General features: G+C 47.6%; 1 protein-coding gene across 6 annotated transcripts in view; it reads right to left on the bottom strand.

Annotated features, from left to right (window-relative positions):
* INPP5B (inositol polyphosphate-5-phosphatase B) overlaps positions 1–20988 on the bottom strand; it is a 78701-nt gene that overhangs the window by 5860 nt on the left and 51853 nt on the right. For 5 of the 6 annotated variants that reach the window (XM_055138990.1, XM_055138991.1, XM_055138992.1 and 2 more), the window contains 9 exons: positions 19628–19744; positions 18139–18326; positions 16493–16604; positions 13913–14022; positions 12600–12735; positions 8702–8812; positions 7418–7580; positions 5318–5553; positions 1959–2072 (listed from right to left, as the gene is read on the bottom strand). In XM_055138990.1, the coding sequence (XP_054994965.1) occupies positions 1959–2072; positions 5318–5553; positions 7418–7580; positions 8702–8812; positions 12600–12735; positions 13913–14022; positions 16493–16604; positions 18139–18326; positions 19628–19744 (1287 nt within the window). The remainder of the gene's footprint in view (positions 1–1958; positions 2073–5317; positions 5554–7417; positions 7581–8701; positions 8813–12599; positions 12736–13912; positions 14023–16492; positions 16605–18138; positions 18327–19627; positions 19745–20988) is intronic. The other variant, XM_055138994.1, reaches the window with a different exon arrangement.

The raw sequence follows: 20988 nt of genomic DNA, 5'->3' as shown, positions 1-20988 counted from the left end.
TCCTGGCAACCAGTGGGCACTCCAAATCCCACCAGAAGTAATTCCTGAGCACAGAGCCAGGAGTAAGCCCTGAGCACCACTTGGTGTGGGCCCCCCCAATTTTTTTTTTATTTAAAAAATGATTAACTAAGGGCAAGAGCAAGGAAGGGTATTTGCCTTGCCAACCCAGATTCCATCCCCTGAATCCCATATGGTCCTCCAAATATAGGAGTGATTCCTAAGTGCAGAGCTAGAAATAACTCCTGAGCATCGCTGGGCATGGCCCAACCCTCCCCCACACACACCCTACCCCACCCCACCCCTACCCCTCCCCTGCCAAAAAAAAAAGGATTAAACAAAGAAAACCTGAGGGATCATAGGCATAACTTGAAGGGTTGAGCACCGGCTTTATATGCAGGTGGTCCAGATTACATTCCCAGAACCACATGTCAGCACTGATGGAAGTGATACCAGCATCAAGCAGGATTAGCCTCTGAGCTGCTGGGTGTGGCTCAAAAATAAATTCTTTTAAAGGAAAAGAATAAGAGAACCTCAAGAAAATATAAAACTATAGGGGCCAGAGCTATAGTACAGTGGATAAGGTGCTTGCCTTGCATGTGACTGACCCTGGTTCAATCCCTGGCATCCCTGTGCAACGCCAGGAATGATTCCTGAGTGCAGAACCAGAAGTAACCCAAGTACTACTGGGTATGGTCCAAAAAGAAGAAAAAGAAAAAATATATATGTATATATATAATTATAGTCCCTTCAACTGTCAAGAGTAAGCCCAGAGCACTTCTGGGTGTGACCCCGAAATAAAAAACAAACAAAAATCTATGATAAAATGGAAAAAAATTTCCTTGTTTGTGAAAACAAGACTATGTCAGTAAATATTTTTCTATCAGTCCTAGGATACTTTAAATTGTTTTATAAAATGACATAGTGTTGCATAACTGTGTTACCATCAATGTAATATGTATTTCTCAGAGTTTACATCTGAAAGGAAAACAACAGCAAAAAGAAAACAAAATAACACAGCATTTAAGAAGGTGATCTCTACAGCCTGGTGCCCTGAGTTTAAATTCCAACCCTGCTTCTCTGCTTCATCCTCCGTTTTGGGACCCTGACCAAGTAATTGATGTCTCTTTCAAGAGTGTTTGGTACACACTCAATAAATGTGACAGAGGAAAAGGTGAAAAGAATCTATCATAAGGCCACATGTGACTTCAAAAATGGTAGAGCGGTGGTAGACAGACCATAGTTCATAATAACCACCCTGGGACTTGTATAAATGAGCCTGTGACAGCATGCGTGTGCAACCTCAGCGAGCCAGCAGCTGTGGGACCACTGCCTGCCTGCCTGTGCCTCACCATACATTTAAGCAATAACCCCCACGACAAAGAGAATTATTAGTATAAGAGTAACTTTTTAGTGCGTGTTTCAACAAGTAATAAAAACGAAACAATTCTGTGCCTGTTTAGGGGGCAGGCTTGGGGATAGGTGGGAAACTGGGGATAACGGTGGCGGGAAGGTCACACTATGGTGGGATTGGTCTTTGGAATATTGAATGCCTGAAACAGCTGTACTACGAACAACTTTGTAAAGCAGGATATTTAAATAAGGTAAAAAAAAAATAATGAGTTTGTGAAACAGATTGGACCCAGGAAGCTTGTCCAAGTCACTGTAGAAGCCAGACTTCCTGACTCAGTCACGGACCAGTGCTCCATCTGCCACTCGCTGGCTTGTCAACAAGTTAGCCTCTCCCATTCCCGGAGCCAGCTGACACTGTACGAAGGCTCCAGCTGGTTTTCTCCCTGGGAGGGCATGTGCCACTCTGCACAAGGCCACCACACATCGGGGTCATTGATACTGTATGTAAGAGCAGGTCTCACAGGGTTGGCACGGGAGCCTTCCCTGCAGGAAGAAGGGCAGGTTCCCTGGGACTTCACTCAGGTCTGGCTCCTAAACCACCCTCCTACCTGCTCCATGGCGTTCTGATACAGGTAATCAACCATTAGCCAGAGCTCCTTGGGGATTTCTAGGGGTTTCTCTGAGAGGTTCCCATCATCTTCAGTCCGAAGTGGCATCAGAGTCTGAAAGGAAATAAAAAGGGTGGTAAAAAGGCCAGCCAGTGAAACTTCTGCCAGGCACGAATCAGGGGGACACAAGGCACCCTCAATAAACCGTGGAAGAAGAGAAGCATTTCAATTCCCCTAAGCAAATACTCCACAGCCCCAAATCACAGTAAGGGGTATAATCAAGGTACAAGAGTGATGTCTGAAAATTGGGAGGGTATTCTAAGCCGTTTCAATGAAGCAGGCATTATCTTCTTCGAAAAATCCTGTCTAGAGCATTTCGCTGTCAAAACCAGGGCCAAAGGCTGGAGAGATAGTAAAACAGGAAGGGCATGTGTCTTGCATGCAGTGACCCAGGTTTGATCCTTGGCATCCCACATGGTCCCCAAGAACTTCCAGGAGTGATTTCTAAGTGCAAACCAGAAGTAACCCAGTACCTCCAGATGTGCCTGCCCTGCCTCTGCGCCCCCCAAAAAAAACCAAAAAACCCAGGGCCAGTGTGGTGTGATTCAAAAAATGGCACAATCTTAGAAGTAAAATATATATATATATATATATATATATATATATATATGTACTCACTATGTGAGTTCTGAAAACTTACTCTCCTCGTTGGAATCTGTTTATCTGTTTTCATTTAACAATATAATGAAGAAGATACAATTGAAGTCCCTAATTGTGTGTGTGTGTATATACATACATATACATATGTATATGTATGTATATATGTATGTGATGTATGTGTATATATATATACGTGTGTTGCCAGGTATGAACATATACATATGTATATGTATACATACATATATGTATACATGTGTGTGTGTTGCCAGGTATGAACTCATGTATTTACTTCATCTTTCAGCCACATACCTGGCCCAAGATCTCTAAATTCTAAAAATAGTAGTATTTTTAAAAAGCAGGGGCTTAAGGGGCCTTAAGTGGATAGGGTGTTTGCCTTGCACAGGGCTGACCCAGGTTCGATCTGACATCCCCATACGATCTCCTGAGTCACCAGGAGTTATCCCTGAGAACAGAGACAGTAGTAAGCCCTGAGCACACTGGGTGTGACTCATCAACCAAACAAACAAACAAACAAAACCCAGGGCTTGAGAGAAAATAAGGTAGTTAAGTGCCTTGCAAACTGGCTGTTCCAGTTTGACCCCTAGCGCCATGTGATCTTCTGAACATCACCAGGTCCAGTACTGCAAGCCCCCAGTCACCCCCAGGGTGGCTCAGGTAATTCTGGGCACTGCACAATCCACACAGCACTGTCCCTCAGGATTCAAATTGAATAGCTGGCCAAGAATCACTAGGCAGGGCCAGGGGTCTCAGAAGCACTGCTTGGGAAGCCCTTATAAATAAAGCATACCTACTATCAGGTGTGGTCACTGAATATACCTAAACAACAAATGCTAACACTACATGATAAAATGCACTGTAGCACTATCCCATGTTCATTGATCTGCTCAAGCGGGCACCAGTAACGTCTCCATTGTGAGACTTGTTATTGTTTTTGGCATATCGCATATGCCATGGGAAGCTTGCCAGGCTCTGCCATGCAGGCGGGATACTCTCAGTAGCTTGCTGGCCTCTCCGAGAGGGACTGAGGAATCGAAGCCGGGTCAGCTGCATGCAAGGCAAATGCCCTACCTGCTGTGCTATTATTCCAGTCCATGTCATCAGGACATGATAAAAATAAAATCAGTAAATTTTATTTTTATCATTTTTTTCATTTTTATCATAAAATCAATAAATTTGCTGCAAGCCAGTTAGACCCTTAAGTCTTTTAGAATCTTAGAAAATTTAGTTCAGGACTGTAAACAACAAAGTGATGATATTTGTTTTTGGTGGGGGCGGTAGTGGGGAGATGGGGCCCACAACCAGTAGTGCTCAGGGCTGACTCCTGGCTCTGTGCTCAGGGATCACTCCTGGTGGTGCTCAAGGGACCATATGAGGTGCCGGAGATCAAGGTCAGGTTGGTCACATGCAAGGCAAGCGCCTTACCACTGTATACTGTTGCTCTGGCTCAAGGACTTTTTAACAAAGAAGCAGCAGAGGCCTGCGAGACTATACAGTGGGCAGGGCGCTTGCTTGTAGTCAGGGTTGCTCACCAGCACCACATACGGATCCCCAAGCCTTGCCGGGAGTGATTCCTGAGCACAGCCAAAAACCAAAAGAATTTAATTTTTTTTTTTTTAAACAAGAGCCAGGGGGACAATATAGCAAGTAGGGCATTTGCCTTGCATGCATGTGGCTGACCCAGGTTCATCCCCGGCATCCCCTGGGGTCCCTCGAGCACTGCCATGAGTGATTTCTGAGCACACAGCCAGGAGTAAGCCCTGAGCACAGCTGGGTATAGCCCTAAAACCAAAATAAATAAATGAAGAGATAAATCCAGGGAGATAGCACTAAGCGCTAGAACATACCTCACATGTGGTGAGTCCTGAGTTCAACTTCTGGGTACCTCAAGGCCCTCAAGCACTTTTGTGGGGAGACCAAAAATAAAAAATAATTTTTTTTTAATGAAAAAATAAAGAGGGGCTGCAGAGATAGCTCAAGGGTTAAGGCTCTTGTCTTGCATGCACTGACCTTGGTTCAAATTACCACACCACATGTGGTCCCCCAGGCACCACCAGAGATGGATCATTCCTGAGCATAGAGCCAGGAATAACCCTGGGCACTGCCAGGTGTGCCCTGCCCTTAAAAAAATCACGAGTAATAATAATTAAAAAGTAATGATAATTCTAGTGTCCAGAAGCTTCATTATCTTGCCGTGCAGAGTGGGGGTTTCTACGGTGCTGTTTGAAAGAATGAGCCATACCGTGCAGCTTCTCCCATCAAGAAGTTTTCCCCTCCCCAGGAATCTGGGCTGGCTCTATGACTTGCTGCTTCTGATTGTATCTGCACCAAAGAGCCTGTGTAGGAGCAGAAGACTCCCCACCCTGTCCCCGTCAGAGGCCACGGGAAGCAGTAACTCATTGTTGTTTAAAACAATGAAGCCAGGGGCCAGAGCAATAGTACAGTGAGTCAGACATTTGCCTTGCACCCCCAACCCGGGTTTGATCCCTCCAGCATCCCATATGGTCCCTCGAGCATGCCACGAGTGATCCCCGAGTCCAAAGCCAGGAGTAAGCCCAGAGCATTGCCAAGTGTGGCCCCCAAACTAAATCTGGTCTCCTAGAAAGAGGGCATAGGAGCATCCTGTTTGACTGGCTTGGCTGCTCACCAGTAGAAGATGCTTCCTGCAGCAAGTAACTCACCAGTTCTCTAATTGTTTCAAGGGGCAGGTGCAAGATTGGCTTCTTCATGTGGCACAACGTATGGATGGGCGATCCAAAACAACTGGGCAGGTAGTTCCCAGACACAGACAAAAAGTAATCCTTCCCCCTATCCAAGTGCAAAACCAGAATGTCCTCAATCTTGTCTTCACCTGAGTTGAGCTGGGTGGCCGTGGTCTTATTTACAAAGAGCTCCAAGACAATCTCAACATCAGAATCTGGAGGGAAATTTAAAAAGAAATGGTGGTGGGAGGTCCAGAGGAAAGGAGGAAAGACAACAGAAGGAAAGAGAAAGGAGGGAAGACAATAGAAGGAAAGAGAATCAGACAATTATGTATGTGCCTGCCCAACTGGATAAAATTCACGGACACACTACCCTGGTTCTGTGGCTCAAAATTTGGGGGCGCCCTTGAGTATCCGCCCTGCTGAAGCCCCGGCAGCCGCACCAAGGGCTCAACTCCACCGCTTCACGAATATTCTCTGCACAGACGCCAAACTGTGAGTAATTTCAGATAGACCAGTGTCCAGGCTGAGAACTCTGGGGTCTTCTCAAGTCAGGGTGGGCAGCCTCCCCTGCCTTCCTGTACTTCTGGAAGCCCCAACAACCACGCCCACCTCCCCGCACCCACCTCCATATCAACACAGTGGCCCAGATCATAGATCCTGAAGTCTTGGAATTCCTGAATACTGAAATTCTATTAGGAGCACACCAAATTAGATTGCAAAGTAACACAGAAGCCAAGTAAACTCAACAAACAAAAACAGTAACATGAAAGGCTCAACTAGCAACAAACAGTCTACTAAATGTCCTTAGGCAGAGACTTAATAACCTTGTGATAAAACAATTTCCAGGGGCTGGAGCAATAGCACAGCGGGTAGGGAGTTTGCCTTGCATACGGCCAACCCGGATTCAAATCCCAGCATCCCATATGGTCCCCCAAGGACCACCAGGAGAAATTCCTGAGTGCAGAGCCAGGAGTAACCCCTGTGCATTGTTGGGTGTGACCCAAAAAGAAAAAAAAAATTCACAAAAAAATTGAATTTTTTATGCTTACCGATGTTAATATTGGAGCTTTGTTCTCTACTCAATTTCAACTCTAGAATTTATCAACAGTTGTGACTTTTGTCTAGAATGAATATTTTTTAAACAGAAAATAAATATTTAAAAAACAACAATTACTTATGTGCCAGGGGCTGGAGAGATAGTACAGTGGGTAAGGCACTTGCCTTGCATGCAGTTGACCCGGATTCAATCCCCGGAATCTCATATGGCTCCTGACCACTGTCAGGCAAAATTCCTGAGTGCAAAACCAGGAGTAACCCCTAAGCATCTTTGGGTGTGACCCAAAAACGAAAAACAAATTAAAAAAAAATACACAACAATTATCTATGTGCCTGCCAGCACATAAGAGACTCAAGGAGTTTCTAGACTAACTGGACATAGAAAAAAATAAAAACATGTTTAAGGAAAGAAATAGGCAGATGCCATAAAATCCAAATATTAAGTATCACAGCTCAAGCTAGAAATTATAATGGAAGGAGAAGGCATGGATCAAAGAAATTGTCTTAAGTAGGTCAGACAAAGACATCTGATCCAACAGAAAATATTGTGCAATTACCAGCTTGTGAATGGTCCACAAAACAGGTTTAATCCCTCTGCCACAGCGCACAAGGCATAGTGCAAAGAAGTTAGGGGAAGAAAATGGGTGGAACATTCCAGAGCGAGGTAGAATGTCTGGATTACACGCCCGGAGCCCTCCCCATGAGAGCTGATGGCTGGAGGATAACTACAGTGAGGCAGACAGTGGAAGTGGTTCCAGGAAATGGCAGCATCTGCTTCACAGCAAGTTTGTATTTTTCCGTGAAATGATGGAATGCATACATGACTGAGAATGCTTCTGAAACTGAACTCACACTCCTCAAGATTTTATATGTAAGTTACAGGTGGTTCATCCAGAGGGATTCCAGAAAGCTTCAAGCAGACAAAATTGGACACCCAGGCACAGCTTAGTTAGTAAAAGAGCAGACAGAGTGGAATGTTCTCCAAAGTGGTACCCCGGGACTGAGAGGCAGAGGCCGTACCTGGCAGGAGGTAGCCTCTGCTGGGGTTGACGTTCAGCCACTGCTTACAGTACCACGTTTCGTCAGGCTTGTTGATGAATTCAAATTGACAGGGAACTTGTCCATTATGAATCACAAAGGTTTCTATTTTCAATTCCATAAACTTCACATTCTGAAAACAGAACTGAGAACCAGCCAGGGACCAGTTAGACTCACACCCACTTCTCAGAGACCCATCAGCCACCCCAGCAGGGCAATTCTATCCTGGCAAGAAAAAGAATCCACTCTCTCCAATCGTGTTTCTGCTTCAAATGTTTACCCAGGAAGCTTTAGCTACTCTTCAAGGCTAGCTATCTGTGTTTAACCCAGAAATCCCAAAACCTCATGCTATTTTTATACGCTTCCTAAAGGAATCAGAATTTAAATTTACTATACCAAAACATCATTTCTAAACTATCCTACAAAAATTCCACTCCCAGTCATAAAAAGCAAGCTCATCCTTCTGGTACCAAGGTATCTAGAGCATTATAATAACTACCCTACCATAAATTCCCATTTTGAATGAAGCCTTGATATTGCCAATATTGAATGGTATAGGCTGTGGCTCTTCCCTCAAAAATCATTAGCAATAACTTGATTTCTTCCACTGCCCATGATATTTCTATACTGCCTTACTTCTCATCAACTCATGTGCAGACAAGAAATTCAGATTGTTAATCTTGATCAAAGTTAAGGATCAGTTTTGACCAAGTTTAATTGAGCCTGAATTTTCTGAGCTGGGGAGACAGCTTAAAGGGCTGGCACACATGCTTTGCATGCATGAGCCCCATGTTTAATCCTGGCACTACATGGTCAGTACCTGAGTACCAAGCCCGGAGCAGTCCCTGAGCACTGCAGGATGTGAACCCACCACAAACAAAAATTAAAGCAGAACATTCAAAAGAAGGCAAGCACATTGCAAGAATATATACCAGTGTCACACTGTCACGTTCAAATCAAACAAAACCCATTTAGGATCGTTTGCCATCACTTAACTTCTGGAACGCACATGTGTGGGTGAAACAGAGGGGCCACAAAGGGTTAAAGGCTTCTGGTTTAGAAGATAAGGCAATGACTATAACCCAAACCACCAACCCCACCCTTCTCTGGCCTCATCAGCTACACTTCCTCTGGAAGTAGCCATTGATAAAACTAGAGGTCAGGAGTCAGACAGGTGCTTCCCGGAATTCTGAGCCCTAGTAAATGAGACTGAAGTTCCATGAATAGAAAAGCCCAATGTCAATATGCTTGACCCGCCCTTGCTACCTCTCGCTTGGAGAGAGACACGGAAGGAATGCTGGCATTTTCCATCTTATCCAGGGAGCGAACAATCTCCTCCAGAGTCTTCCGGTAAAGTTCTTCATTGACCACCCTGACCTGGAAGGTAAATGTCGAACACTGAGCACTGGGGGGTGTGGTGGGGGGGTGGGGGGGTTGGGGGGGTGGAGAGCCCTGGAAAATAGCAGCTGCTAGGCGGACAGAAGGGAAGGAAGGCTAACCAGGATAAGTAACAAGGCATCCCAGGCTGGAGAAATAGTACAGCAGGTAAGAAGCTTGCCGTGCATGTGGCTGACCCAAGTTTGATCCCTAGCACCCCATAGGGTTCCCTGAGCACCACTAGGAGTGATCCTAGTGGTAAGAGTAAGCCCTGACCATCACCAGGTGTGTCTCAAAATCAAAATAAAAGATTAAAAAAATGTGCAGGGCTGATCCTGGCACCCTCTATAGCGGTGCCCAGTACGAATCTTCTCAGGAGCAGAAAGAAGACACGAGAGTGGAAGCCCATACGGCCGTTCTACCAAGTAAAGCTGCTCGGGCAGGGTCTCACGCTGTGTCGTCTGCTGCTGCCAATGGGCTTTCAGTGAGAAACTTCTGTGGGGGGTGAATTTAAGGCAGTACTGAGCAAATTTTTTTAGCCTGTGCCCCATCATCCAAAGATTTTGTTCAGACTTTCCCTTTTGTATTTTGAATTATAAACACAATTTTTGTCATTTCCCCATTAATAAAAAGTTGATTACAACATTCACCAGGCTCTTTTCAAACTCCCCTCACCCTTACAGGTCCTCATTCACTCTACTGGCACTCTTGAGAACTGGCCCCAGAAGGAAACACAGAAGTCACAGACGAGGAGCTACAAACAGAAAAGTGACGCTCGCATCACCAGCAGTCAGGGAAACGAAACCTAAAAACCACCAAATCTCTTTCTCTCTGTGTTTTCTCACGGGACTGACAGAAATGTGGAAGACAGATAATAGTCACTATTAGACAGGGTGTGGGGAAGTAAGCTCATAGGTCGTTGGTAGAAGTGTAAAATGGGGTGCTACAGAGAAAGTACGGGGGTGAAGGCACTTGACTTGCGTGCTACCAAACATGGTTCAATCCCAGGCACTGTAAGGTTCCCTGAGCACCTTACTGGGAGTAATCCACAAGTACAAAATCATGAGTAAGTCCTGAGCATTGCTGGGTATGACCCAAATGCCACCTTCTGTGCCACCCCCACAAAAAATAATTTAAAAAAGAAAGAAAAAGAAAATTGAGAAGAGATCTCAGTTGTATTTTTTAGGGGTGTGGGGGAGTGAGCAATATTTGGCAATACTCAGAGGTTACTCCTGGCTCAGCGCTCAGGGGTGATTTTTGGTTTTAGGCAACATCTGGCTATACACAAAGGTTACTCCTGGCTCTGTGCTCAGGAATGACCCCAGGTAGGCTCCGGTGCCCATATGAGGTGCCAGGATTGAAGTGGGTCTATTGGGTGCAAGGTAAGTGTTGGATATCAACCCTAAGTGTTTTAGGCTTCACCAGCGAATTGCCCCTTTCCTCCTCCCAGTGAAGCTAACATCCCTAATTTGGTTAAAGTTGATCTTCAAACTTTCCTTTGTGTTGGATATTGACCCTAAGTGCTTTAGGATTTATCAGTGAATTGCCCCCTTTCTTCCTCCCAGAAGAGCTTAACATGCTCTTGTTAGCATCCCTAACTTAGTTAAAGTTTATCTTTAACCATTCCCTATTTTTTACCTCTCATTGTCACAATTCCCCAAGTCAGTCTTGATTACTTATAAGCCAAAACTTTCTAGTAATTCTGAACTTTGCATTTGTACTGCTTTGTATTTGAAGTGCTGTGTATCTGTACCTGCTTTTCTATTTCCCCTACAGTTTTTTTATATTTTACTATATAGCAATGTTCGTTGGTTAAACACAGAAAGACCATTAATGCTATGCTCTTAATATTTGGGAGTTTATTGACTCTGAAATATATCTGCTTCTGGGCATAATTACTTGGTCATAATTACTTGATTCAGGCTTCAGTTGCTGTAGTTCCTAACACCCCAAAAGGGAGGTCCCGCCATGGGACTGGGATGGACCCGGGGCGAGTGGCAAAGCTACCCGGCATCAAAATGGGACCGTCTAGAAGGCATAAATGCATAGTCTTGATGCAAACTGTTAACAACTTAAGAGACAGGACAGCCATGGGGAAAGACAAGCTGAACTGGCCTGAGGACTTAGTATGGGATTTACGGTAAAAGCCTTGCTTGCTCTCAGAGCCCAAACAGCTAAATGTTAAAAGTCCTGCTTGCTCTCAGCCCAGAGAACTGTGTTGGGATCTTTGTCTCTTACTGTGTTTATCCAAACAACTGCAAGTATTGATAACTTATACAACTAGAGGGAAAGATAAAAGCAATGTCATGTCTCTGGGAGACAGAGTGTCTTCTTGAGTTGATCTCCCCAAGAGAATTTCCTCTGCCAAATGTTTATCTATGTAAATGAACAATCCCACCTATGTCCTCACCTCAACCCTCCTTTTGCCTTTCAGATGTTCCGATAAGTATGCTAGCAACTCTGCATTAAACAGGCCATTTTCACAATCAGGCTGTGGTCCCCCATCTCCCATCTCTCTGTCTCTCTGTTGGGGAGCCCTGGGGAGGTGGGGAGGCAGGGGGGCAGCTCTGGGCCAGAGAACGCACATGCATCGCAGCAGCAGCCCCCGAGATTTAATTTGTGAACGCACAATAAGTGACCTGCCCACTGTACTACAACTCTGGCCCTTCAGGGGCCGCTTCTGGTGGTACCTGGGGAACCATTTGTGGGTCCTCCAGTCCTGCAATCTCTTTTTTAACATCAAAAGATCTCCCAGGACACAGTCTGTTCTCAGAGCAATAGGTGCTATGTCATCTCTTTACAAACGAGGAAAAATATTTCTTCTATCATATGTATAATGTGACAGAAGGTGAAATGCATAGAATGTGTTATTTGTAAATACCTAGAAAAAGATATAGATAGAAAGAGACAGACCAGAAAGCAGAGGAGGAGTGGCCAGGGAGATAATACAGCAGGGAGGGCACTGCTGTGCACACAGCAAACCCAGTTTTGATCTCTAGCACCCCATAAGGGCCCCTGAGCAATGCCCCGTGGGGCCCTAAAGTCAAAAAAAAAAAAAAAAGCAAAGGGGAGCTTCCATGTTCTATGCATACAGAAATACATAGAAGTACACCAATACAATTATTAATCTTTAATTAAAATGTTTGTTTGTTTTCTTTCTGGGTCATACCCAGACATGCACAGGGGTTACTCCTGGCTCTGTACTCCGGAATTACTCCTACTGGTGCTCAGGGGACCATATGGGATGCTGGGAATCAAAGGGTTCAGCCACATGCAAGGCAAATGCCCTACCCACTGTGCTATCGCTCCAGCCCCTAAAATGGCTTTTCTTTTTATTTATTTATTTATTTTTTTATTTTTTATTGAATCACCATGTGGAAAGTTACAAAGCTTTCAGGCTTAAGTCTCAGTTACACAATGCTCAAACACCCATCCCTTCACCAGTGCACATATTCCACCAAAAGAACCACAGTAAACCTCCTCCCCCCACCCCGCCACCTCCCCAGCCCCACACCCCGCCTGTGTAGCTGATAAATTTCACTTTACTTTCTCTTTACTTTGATTACATTCAATATGGCTTTTCAAAGGAGCTTCCTGGGCCATAAAGTCCTCAAAGAGCTGAGTATGTGGTATATGGAAGCTAAATGGTATGTGGAAGCTCAGCTCAATGGCCACAGACCATCACAGTCAAGGGCGAAGGAGACCAGGATTATCAGAGGCATCGTAGCTGTGAGAACTAAGCCCCTGCAGAGCAGTTACGAGCAACAGGAACCCGAGGCCCACCTACCCCAATGTCAAACACCGAGCTGACAGGCTTGTGGTCACTGGTCTTCAGGGCCATGTGGCTCTGGTAACTCAGCTGCGTGATGTTCTTGCCTTTCCAGAGGATTCGGTCGCACCAGGCGGGAGCCCGACACTTCTCACTGAAAGGCAAAGTTTACCCTGAGAGCCCGCCCCCCAGAGCACCTGGCTCAGCACCAGGGCGGCAGAGCAGAGCCCCTGCGTGCGAGTGGCCCCATGAGGTGAGAGAGCAGAAGCCACTCGGGCCTGTTCATGGGGTCACACGCATCCCCTGGGTACCGCCACATAACCACGACAGCTGGAAGCCAAGCATCGCTCGGAACCATTCTCTGCTCTTCACCCACCTCCGGGGATCAGGTATGGATCGAAAGAAAGAATCGGCTGATGGGGTGGGGGGCGTCTCAGCTGTAGGGCATCTGCCTCACGTGCATGAGGCTGAGAGATCAATCTCAGCACTGCCCGTCTGTCATGAGCGATCCCAGGGCAAGGCTGCTGGGGATCCCCGGTACCACCCCAAGTGAGCTGTCGGCAACGCACTGAGACCAGGTGTGTGCAAGCACCTCTAGCCAGTGTCCTCGGGCAACTGTGTCCACCAGTTACCAAGGGGAGGGGGAGGAGGGAGGAAGACGCTGTCTACAGAGATTCTGAATTCTTACTGAGCCTGTCGAGATTCTGGTTCTCTCACAAGTTTACTTTAGGGGCTGGGGAGAAGGCTCGCACTGCTCACGCACACGCTTCGATGCGGAAGCCCAGGGTTCAATCCCAACAGCACCTGCCAGCCCTGTCCCCAAGTGCCATGCTGGGATTATCCCTTGAGCACTGCCAGGTGGGACACCCACTCCCCACCCCCCGCCCCAAACAACTGAAACAAAAAGGAAGGGCCTTTAATTTTTCTCTGCCTCAATTTCAGGACTTATAAAATGAGGATAAAAAAAATGATACCTGCCTCAACAAGCTGTTGGGAAAGTTAAATGAAATCATACAAATAAACTGCATTCAACAGTGGCTAGAATACTGTCAGTACTACTAAAATTACCAACTACAACTGAGGGACAAGCTCAGTTAGTTAGAAGCATCTTATCCCCCTGCCATAGCTGAAAAGGAAATAAATCAGTGTCAGGGGTGACGTGGAAGAAAGGCTAAGACAAAGAGAAAACATGCAAGAAGGCAGAGCTGAAGGGGCAGACGCAGAGAGGAGCTGTCTCACAGGAGAAGCAAGCATGGGGACAATGCCACAGGACGTCTGGCTGCTTCCTGGTTTTCCTTTTGCCCCACCCGCCCAAGCAGCCACTGACCTACCTGGTGTCCCAGTCGTCGGAGCCGGTGTCGTACTTATAGGTGGGCTGGAATGTGAGCTCCCCCTCCGTGAAGCCTTCAAAGACAGCCCTCGCAGCCATCTGAGCTCTCAGCTATACAGGAGGTGGGGGAAAAAGCCTCTCAGAATCAAAAGGTAAAACCTTGACAGAGAGGGGCTGGAGCAATAGCACAGTGGGTAGGGCATTTGCCTTGCACGCGGCCAACCTGGGTTCGATTCCTAGCATCCCATATGGTTCCCCTGAGCACCACCAGTGGTAATTCCTGAGTGCAGAGCCAGGAGTAAACCCTGTGCATTGCCAGGTGTGACCCAAAAAGAAAACAAAACAAAACAAAACAAAACCTTGACAGAGTGGAGGAAACACAAAATCTGCGAGCCCATCTCCAAAGGGAAAGGCCAGGAGGGATGCTATTCTCCAAGATGCCCGAGTTCAAGAGGGGCCTCGGGAGAGGGCAGGCAGACCACTCCTCGGCCACACTGGACAGGAGCTAATTAAGGCTTTGCTAAGAGTGGACCCAAGCCACAAGGCCTCTTATTGCAATGTCTCTGTGAGCGTTACGCATGGAGAGACAACTATTTCTTCCCCTCAGTCGTCATCAGCAATGAGAGAACTGAGTTTGTCGTATCCGTCACATAAACTGAGGAGGCTCAGGGCCTTGGTCTCCCCCTCTGCAAATTTCAGATTTCTAATAAAATTTATTTCCCAGGTTTGCTGGGGGGAAAAATAAACTTTCACCTTAGAACAGGGTCTGAAACAGGATACAGCTCTGCGGGAGAAAAAACCCACAGGTGATAGCACAGCGGGAAGGGTGTCTGCCTTGCAGCGGCCAACCTGGGTTGGATCCCCGGCATCCCGTATGGTCCCCCAAGCACCGCCAGGAGTAATTCCTGAGTGCAAAGCCAGGAGCATCGCTAGGTGTGACTCCCCCCACCCCACCCCCCACACAAAAATGCCAAAAAAAAACCCAAAAAACCCCACAGGTGCCTCCTCCCCAGGAGACCATGTCCTCTCCTGTGGGACTGGGGAAGAACTGCAGCGCTAATGCTGGGGACAGGGTCAGCTCCATGAAACTACTGAAGGAAAAGTCTCAGGAAATAATAAAATGTAGGTGCTAGTGTAAGTTGATGCCTCTTCAATGGGCAGAGCTAGAACTCAAAACCTTCCAGAAAGCAGAGGACACACCACCAGGGTGCTACGCTTGAGGAGAGACCGGCTGGGAAGGCAGAGGAGCTGGGTATTAGACGCCAGGGAAGTCAGAAGGACTCAGTTCAGAACAGGGAGGTCATTATAGAATAGTTAGAGAACCAGCCAAATTAATGCTGAAAGGGGGATTGAACGGAATAAAGGTAACTTATCAAGGAAAAGAGCTGAAGAGGAAAATGAGTCAACAGAGAGATTATTCCATAATGAATAAAGCACTGAACTGTCGACCCACTGTTCATCGATTTGCTTGAGTGGGTACCAGTAACATCTCCATTGTGAGACTTGTTGCTACTGTTTTTAGCACATCAAATACGCCATGGGTAGCTTGCCAGGCTCTGCCGTGCAGGCGGGATACTCTCGGTAGCTTGCCAGGCTCTCCGAGAGGGACGGAGGAATTGAACCTGGGTCGGCCGTGTGCAAGGCCAATGCCCTACCCGCTGTGCTATAGCTCTAGCCCATTCCATAATGAAAGTCATGACAAAATGAGGGTCCCCCCCTTCAACTGACCCGCACTAGGGACTGAGGGGAGTAACAGAAAGATTTAGATTAGAAATAGACAGTTCAACGGACTGAGAGCATGCTTTATGCAGGAGGCTAGGGTTCAACTCCACATGATCCCCTGAGCCAGAAGTAACCCCTGACTGTTGACAGATACGGTCTGAAGACAAAAATAAGTAAGATTTATACTAATTCTATCAGAAGGTTATTAAAAGGAACAGAGAGACTAAAAAGAAAAATGAACTAACTACTTGAACAATTTTGAAACCTGCTGAGGGGAGTAAGCTGAGGAAAGTCAGGGTGAAGCAGACTCCACTCGTCCCATAAAAAAGCTAATGCGCCAAGGAAAACTGAAGCCCCAGCCAGCGTGAAGAACAGCAGCTTCCAGAACGGAGTCCTCTCAGGAGCTAAGGAAAGTCGCTCAGGGAAAGAGCTGTCATTCGGTGAGGAGAGGGAGGGAGAAAGCAGAAGGCTCACTCAAAATAATTAAGTCAATCACCTTAAATGTATCAGTTCTTCTTGGTGAGAACCTTGGCACACTTTTAGCCCCAACACGAATGAATGAATGAATAAATGAATGAATGAATGAACGAATAAGTGAGTCAATGAATGAATGAATCAATGAATAAACAAACATAGGTAAGAGTGGCTTCCAAGGGAGCCGAGTGCCTCAAAGAGCAACAAGAGAGAAAGAAGAAGCAGAGACGAGAGGAAGAAACAGCAGAACACCAGCTAGGCAGGAGAACTCCCCCGGCTGAGGCAGAGGTGAAGGAAGAAGGTTGTGAGGGGGGAAGCCAGGCTTCTCCGAGTCCTCTCAGTGAAGGCGCAGCTGCCTGAAGAGGGTGCAGGTGGCCATCGGTACCTGATCATACCCATACAGGGTTTGAAAGGCCTTCTCTTCGATGAGCTTTTTCACTTTTTCCACATCCAGCTCTTCTATCCTGTAGTTGAGGTCCCCCAGCCACAAGATCACACTGTGGGGACAGAGCACAAAGGTCACAGGTTTGTCAGGGCTTTGGCCTGTCCTAGCCAGCTTCTGACAGAAGGCCCCTGGGGCTCAGTCTCTTGGCAGCCGGTGAAGAAGGGACTCAGCTGTTAGGAAGCTTTGCTTTTCTCCTGCTATTCCATTTAGTACCACGCCTAATACACGCTTTACTCAATTAGCTTGGTCCAAGTCCCTTATAAGTAGCCTGGAGTCCTCCTTGGCGACCTTCTTACACAGCTACAAAGGCAGCCTGACAAAACTGCCAAGGCCAGGACACCTCCCCTCATTCCTGGGGGAAAAAAACCAATCAAGTCTAAGAATTGAAAGCAATGTTGGTCTCCTAGGGATCCAAACCAGGCTGGGACGTCTACCTCGAGAAACACCCTGGTCTGCAGAACGCGCTCTTGGTCACCTTGATTTCCAGACCCAAGTCCCTCTGAAACAAAGCTCGACCTTCCCACTGTGGCCGGGCAGAACCACCACCATGTCCGAGCTCAGCTCTTTTTGCAGTGTGACAGGTGTTCTACCACATCTGCTGTTTGGGGAGGAAGTTAACAGGCTGCCCCCAGATAAGCCTCTAAGCTGGACACCCTCTAAGCCCAATACTGCTCCCCGCCTGAGGCCAGTGAATGGGTCATTAGAGAATTGGTACAATGTTCTACACACCCCAAAGGAAACGCAGCTGCAAACTCACACAGAGAGACAGACATGCAAGCCGCAGTCTCACAGCCACGATGCGGCAGGACCAGCAGGCCAGAAGGTCCCGGGAGAAGGAATGCCACCCTGGCAGCTTCTAGGACACCGATGAGCTCAAGAACGCCCCACTGCCACAGCGGGCGGGATGAGCGGCTGGCCTCTAGGTCCCTGACAGGCCCCATGGCCCATTCTTTACCAAATCTGTGGCACAGGCTTCAGGCATTACCTTTAAATCTGACTTCCTTATACACCCTGATGTTAGACATACAGAAGCTTTCGAGATAAATAGATAAAGAAAAGACAGAAGTCAGCCGAAGATGCTCTAAGGAGCCGCAGCTATAACTCCCTAAAGTTGATTAGGTGTAAGACTTAGGAAGGCAAGTAAGGCATCCCAATCCGCAATTACATATGCTTCGAGAAAGAACAGATGCACCAAATCCTGAAACACATTTCTGATGGTCTCTCTACTTGCTCTCCTCCTGATGGAACAAGGCAGGCCCACACTAGAACCAATCTTAGACACCTTCTAGAGACCAGCGATGATGACAATGGCACATTTAGAACTAAGCATTTCCAAGAGACACGATTCACACGGAACTGAAAGGGCAGCCTCTGGCCAACCCCACCCGAAGGAAGCAAGAGACAGGGCCAAGAAAGAACTCAGAGCGCCGGAGGACACGCTTCGCAGTGGGAGCCCAATTCAGTCCCTTGGCACTGTCAGGAGGGAACCACGCACTGGGGGCTGTGTCCACCCCACTCCCACGAGAGAGCGCCCGTCACTCTGCACTTGCAGAGCGGTGAGTCGGTGGGGAGAAGCCCAGACTCACTCGTGCCTGCTGATGGTGAGCGGGGGGAGGCTGGGGTCGGCCTGACAAAACTGCATCCGAGAACAAATGTCCTTATAGTCCTGGTTCCTCCTCTCGTACTCTTCTGTGTGGGCTGCCAGGTGAGAGTTCACGATGCAGATGCTGGTATTGTGGAGCTGGAACCTGATGGCCACACCTCCTTTGTTACCCTAGGGAAAGGATCCCCCCCACAAGTCCAGTTCACAACTTGACCATGTCAGTCGTTCCAACCTGCAAGCTTTCATGGCTCGAGCGATAGGAAAGCGGGTAGGGATTTGCCTTGCATGCGGCCGACCCTGGTTTGATCCCCGGCATCCCAATGATTTCCCCAAGCACCACTAGTAATGATTCCTGAGTGCAGAGCCAAGAGTAGCCCCTGAGCATCACCGGGTGTGGCCCCCAAACAAAGAAAAGTAACCAACCTGCAACCTGGAAAGCTTTCAAAACATTTTCCCGGAATAATAAGAAAAACATAATCTCAAGCAATCTTGGAAAGAGGGGCAAGGCAGAGGTGTTACCCTCATTTTACAGACGTAAGAACCAAATTCCAGAACGAGACAGGGCCAGCAGTCGGAGGCAGAGCTGAGCAAGTTTTCCACGAAACCCCAAGCCAACCACATGCACTCCTTTCCCACATGCAGCTAAGCGTCCAAGCAGATGCGACAACAGGACTTGGAGAGCTTCAGGGAGCAGAAGCTGGGCTGGGGAGACGGCTCACAGGGCTCATGCACACGCTGAGCATGCAGGAGGCCAGGGCTCAATCCCTGTCACCGCGTCCTCCCCCAACCATCACCAGAAACAACCCTCAAGCTCCCAGCTGAGCACTGCTGGGTGTGACCCAACCTTACCACCGCCCCCCCCACACACACACACACATACACTGTCATCCCGTTGCTCATGGATTTGCTCGAGCGGGCACCAGTAACATCTCCATTGTGAGACTTGTTGTTACTGTTTTTGGCATATCGGATACGCCACGGGTAGCTTGCCAGGCTCTGCCATGCGGGCGGAATACTCTCAGTAGCTTGCCGGGCTTTCCGAGAGGGACGGAGGAATTGAACCCGGGTCGGCCGTGTGCAAGGCCAACACCCTACCCACTGTGCTATCGCTCCAACCCCCCCCCCCAACACACACACAGACAAAATAAATAAACAAAGAAGAGGAATTTGTAAATTATTGGCATGCTTTCTTTTCTGTGGGGACCCATCATATTTCCTGTAACATTTTTCACAGATTAGTCAGGAAACCGAGCTAGAGGCCCTAGAGAGGGGTGAACGCAAGAATCTGGGCCAGCTAAGCAGAACAGTCACGGACTGAAACACAGCCTCTCAACAGGTTGCTCAGCCTAGCCCTCCAGTCAGGCTCTGCCCTCAACCTGGCACACTTGCACTCCTTACTGCGGTGAGACGCAGGGCCAAAGGCTTGGGGACTGAGGCCTCTAACGCACCAGATAAACCAACCAGAAACTTACCATCCTGCCCATGATTCCTGTCCCCACCGTCTCAGCTTCCACTTCTGAGACGTGTGCTGCATGTTCCTGTTTGACATAGAGCAGAAGCATAATCCCAACCAGTCGGATCAGCTTCACCTGGACAAGGAAGCAAAACACACAGGCCATGGTATTAAACAGCAGTCAGGGAACTGGAGAAATAGTTCACCAGGCTGAGCACATGCTTTGCAGGCAGGAGGCCCAGGTTCAATCCCCAGCAAGGCACGGTTCCCTGAGCACCATCAGGTAAGGTTCCCCCTGCAAACTGAAAAATATATATACAAAAAATAAATAGCACAGCAGGTAGGGGGTTTGTCTTGCATGTGGCCGACCCAGGTTCTATTCGTCCAACCCTCTCAGAGAGAGAGCATCCCGTCCGCACAGCAGAGCCTGGCAAGCTACCCATGGCATATTCGATATGCCAAAAACAGTAGCAATAAGTCTCGCAATGGAGACATAACTGGTGCGCACTCGAGCAAATTGATGAACAACGGGAGGACAGTGCTACAGTGCTACAAAAAATAAATAGGGGAGGAAGAGATAACATAGTGGGTAGCACACTTGTCTTGCACATGGCCAACCTGGGTTCAATCCCTGATATGTCAGGTCCTGCCCATCCCTCAAGTCCTGCCAGGAGTGATTCCTGAGTGTGCAGCCAGGAGTAACCCTTGAGCATCACTGGGTGTGGCCCAAAAACAAACAAACAAGAAAAAAAATCATCATCATCATCAACATCCCGTTGATCGTCGAATTTCTTGAGCGGTCTCAGTAATGTCTCTATTTAGTTCTAGCCCTGAGATTTAATAAGCCTCTCTTTACTTGTCCTTCCCAACGATGCTGCATTGGAGGCTCTTTCAGGGCCAGGAGAATGAGACCCAGCTTGTTACTGGTTTTGGCATATTAATACACCATGGGGACCTTGCGAGGCTCTCCCATGTGGGCAGGAAACTCCCGGTAGTTTGCCAGGTTCTCCCAGAGGAAAAGAGAAGGCTATAAGATATCGTGTGGCTGCTTCTCGGCCACTCGCTTCCGGAAGTGTGCTTCTAAGTCTCTTCTTTTAAGAAAAAAAAAAACTAACTACTAAACACTGGGCTGGAGAGATAGTAGAGCAGGAAAGGCTCTTGCCTTACATGAGGCCTACCCAGGTTTGATCCCAGCATCTCATATGGCTCCCCTGTGCACCACCAGGAGTGACTGCTGAGTGCAAAGCCAGGAGGAACCCCCAAGCATCGTCAAGTGAGGGCCCAAAACCACACCAAACTGGGTGCCCCTGCAGGAAGACACGGGAAAGGACCTGTCTGACGCACAGGGGGCATGCTCCATGATAAACTGAACCGCCTGCA

Source organism: Sorex araneus, chromosome 5, assembly GCF_027595985.1.
Source record: "Sorex araneus isolate mSorAra2 chromosome 5, mSorAra2.pri, whole genome shotgun sequence".
NCBI lineage: Eukaryota > Metazoa > Chordata > Mammalia > Eulipotyphla > Soricidae > Sorex > Sorex araneus.
Note: the sequence above shows the minus strand (reverse complement) of the source record. Positions and strands in the feature narration are given on the sequence as shown.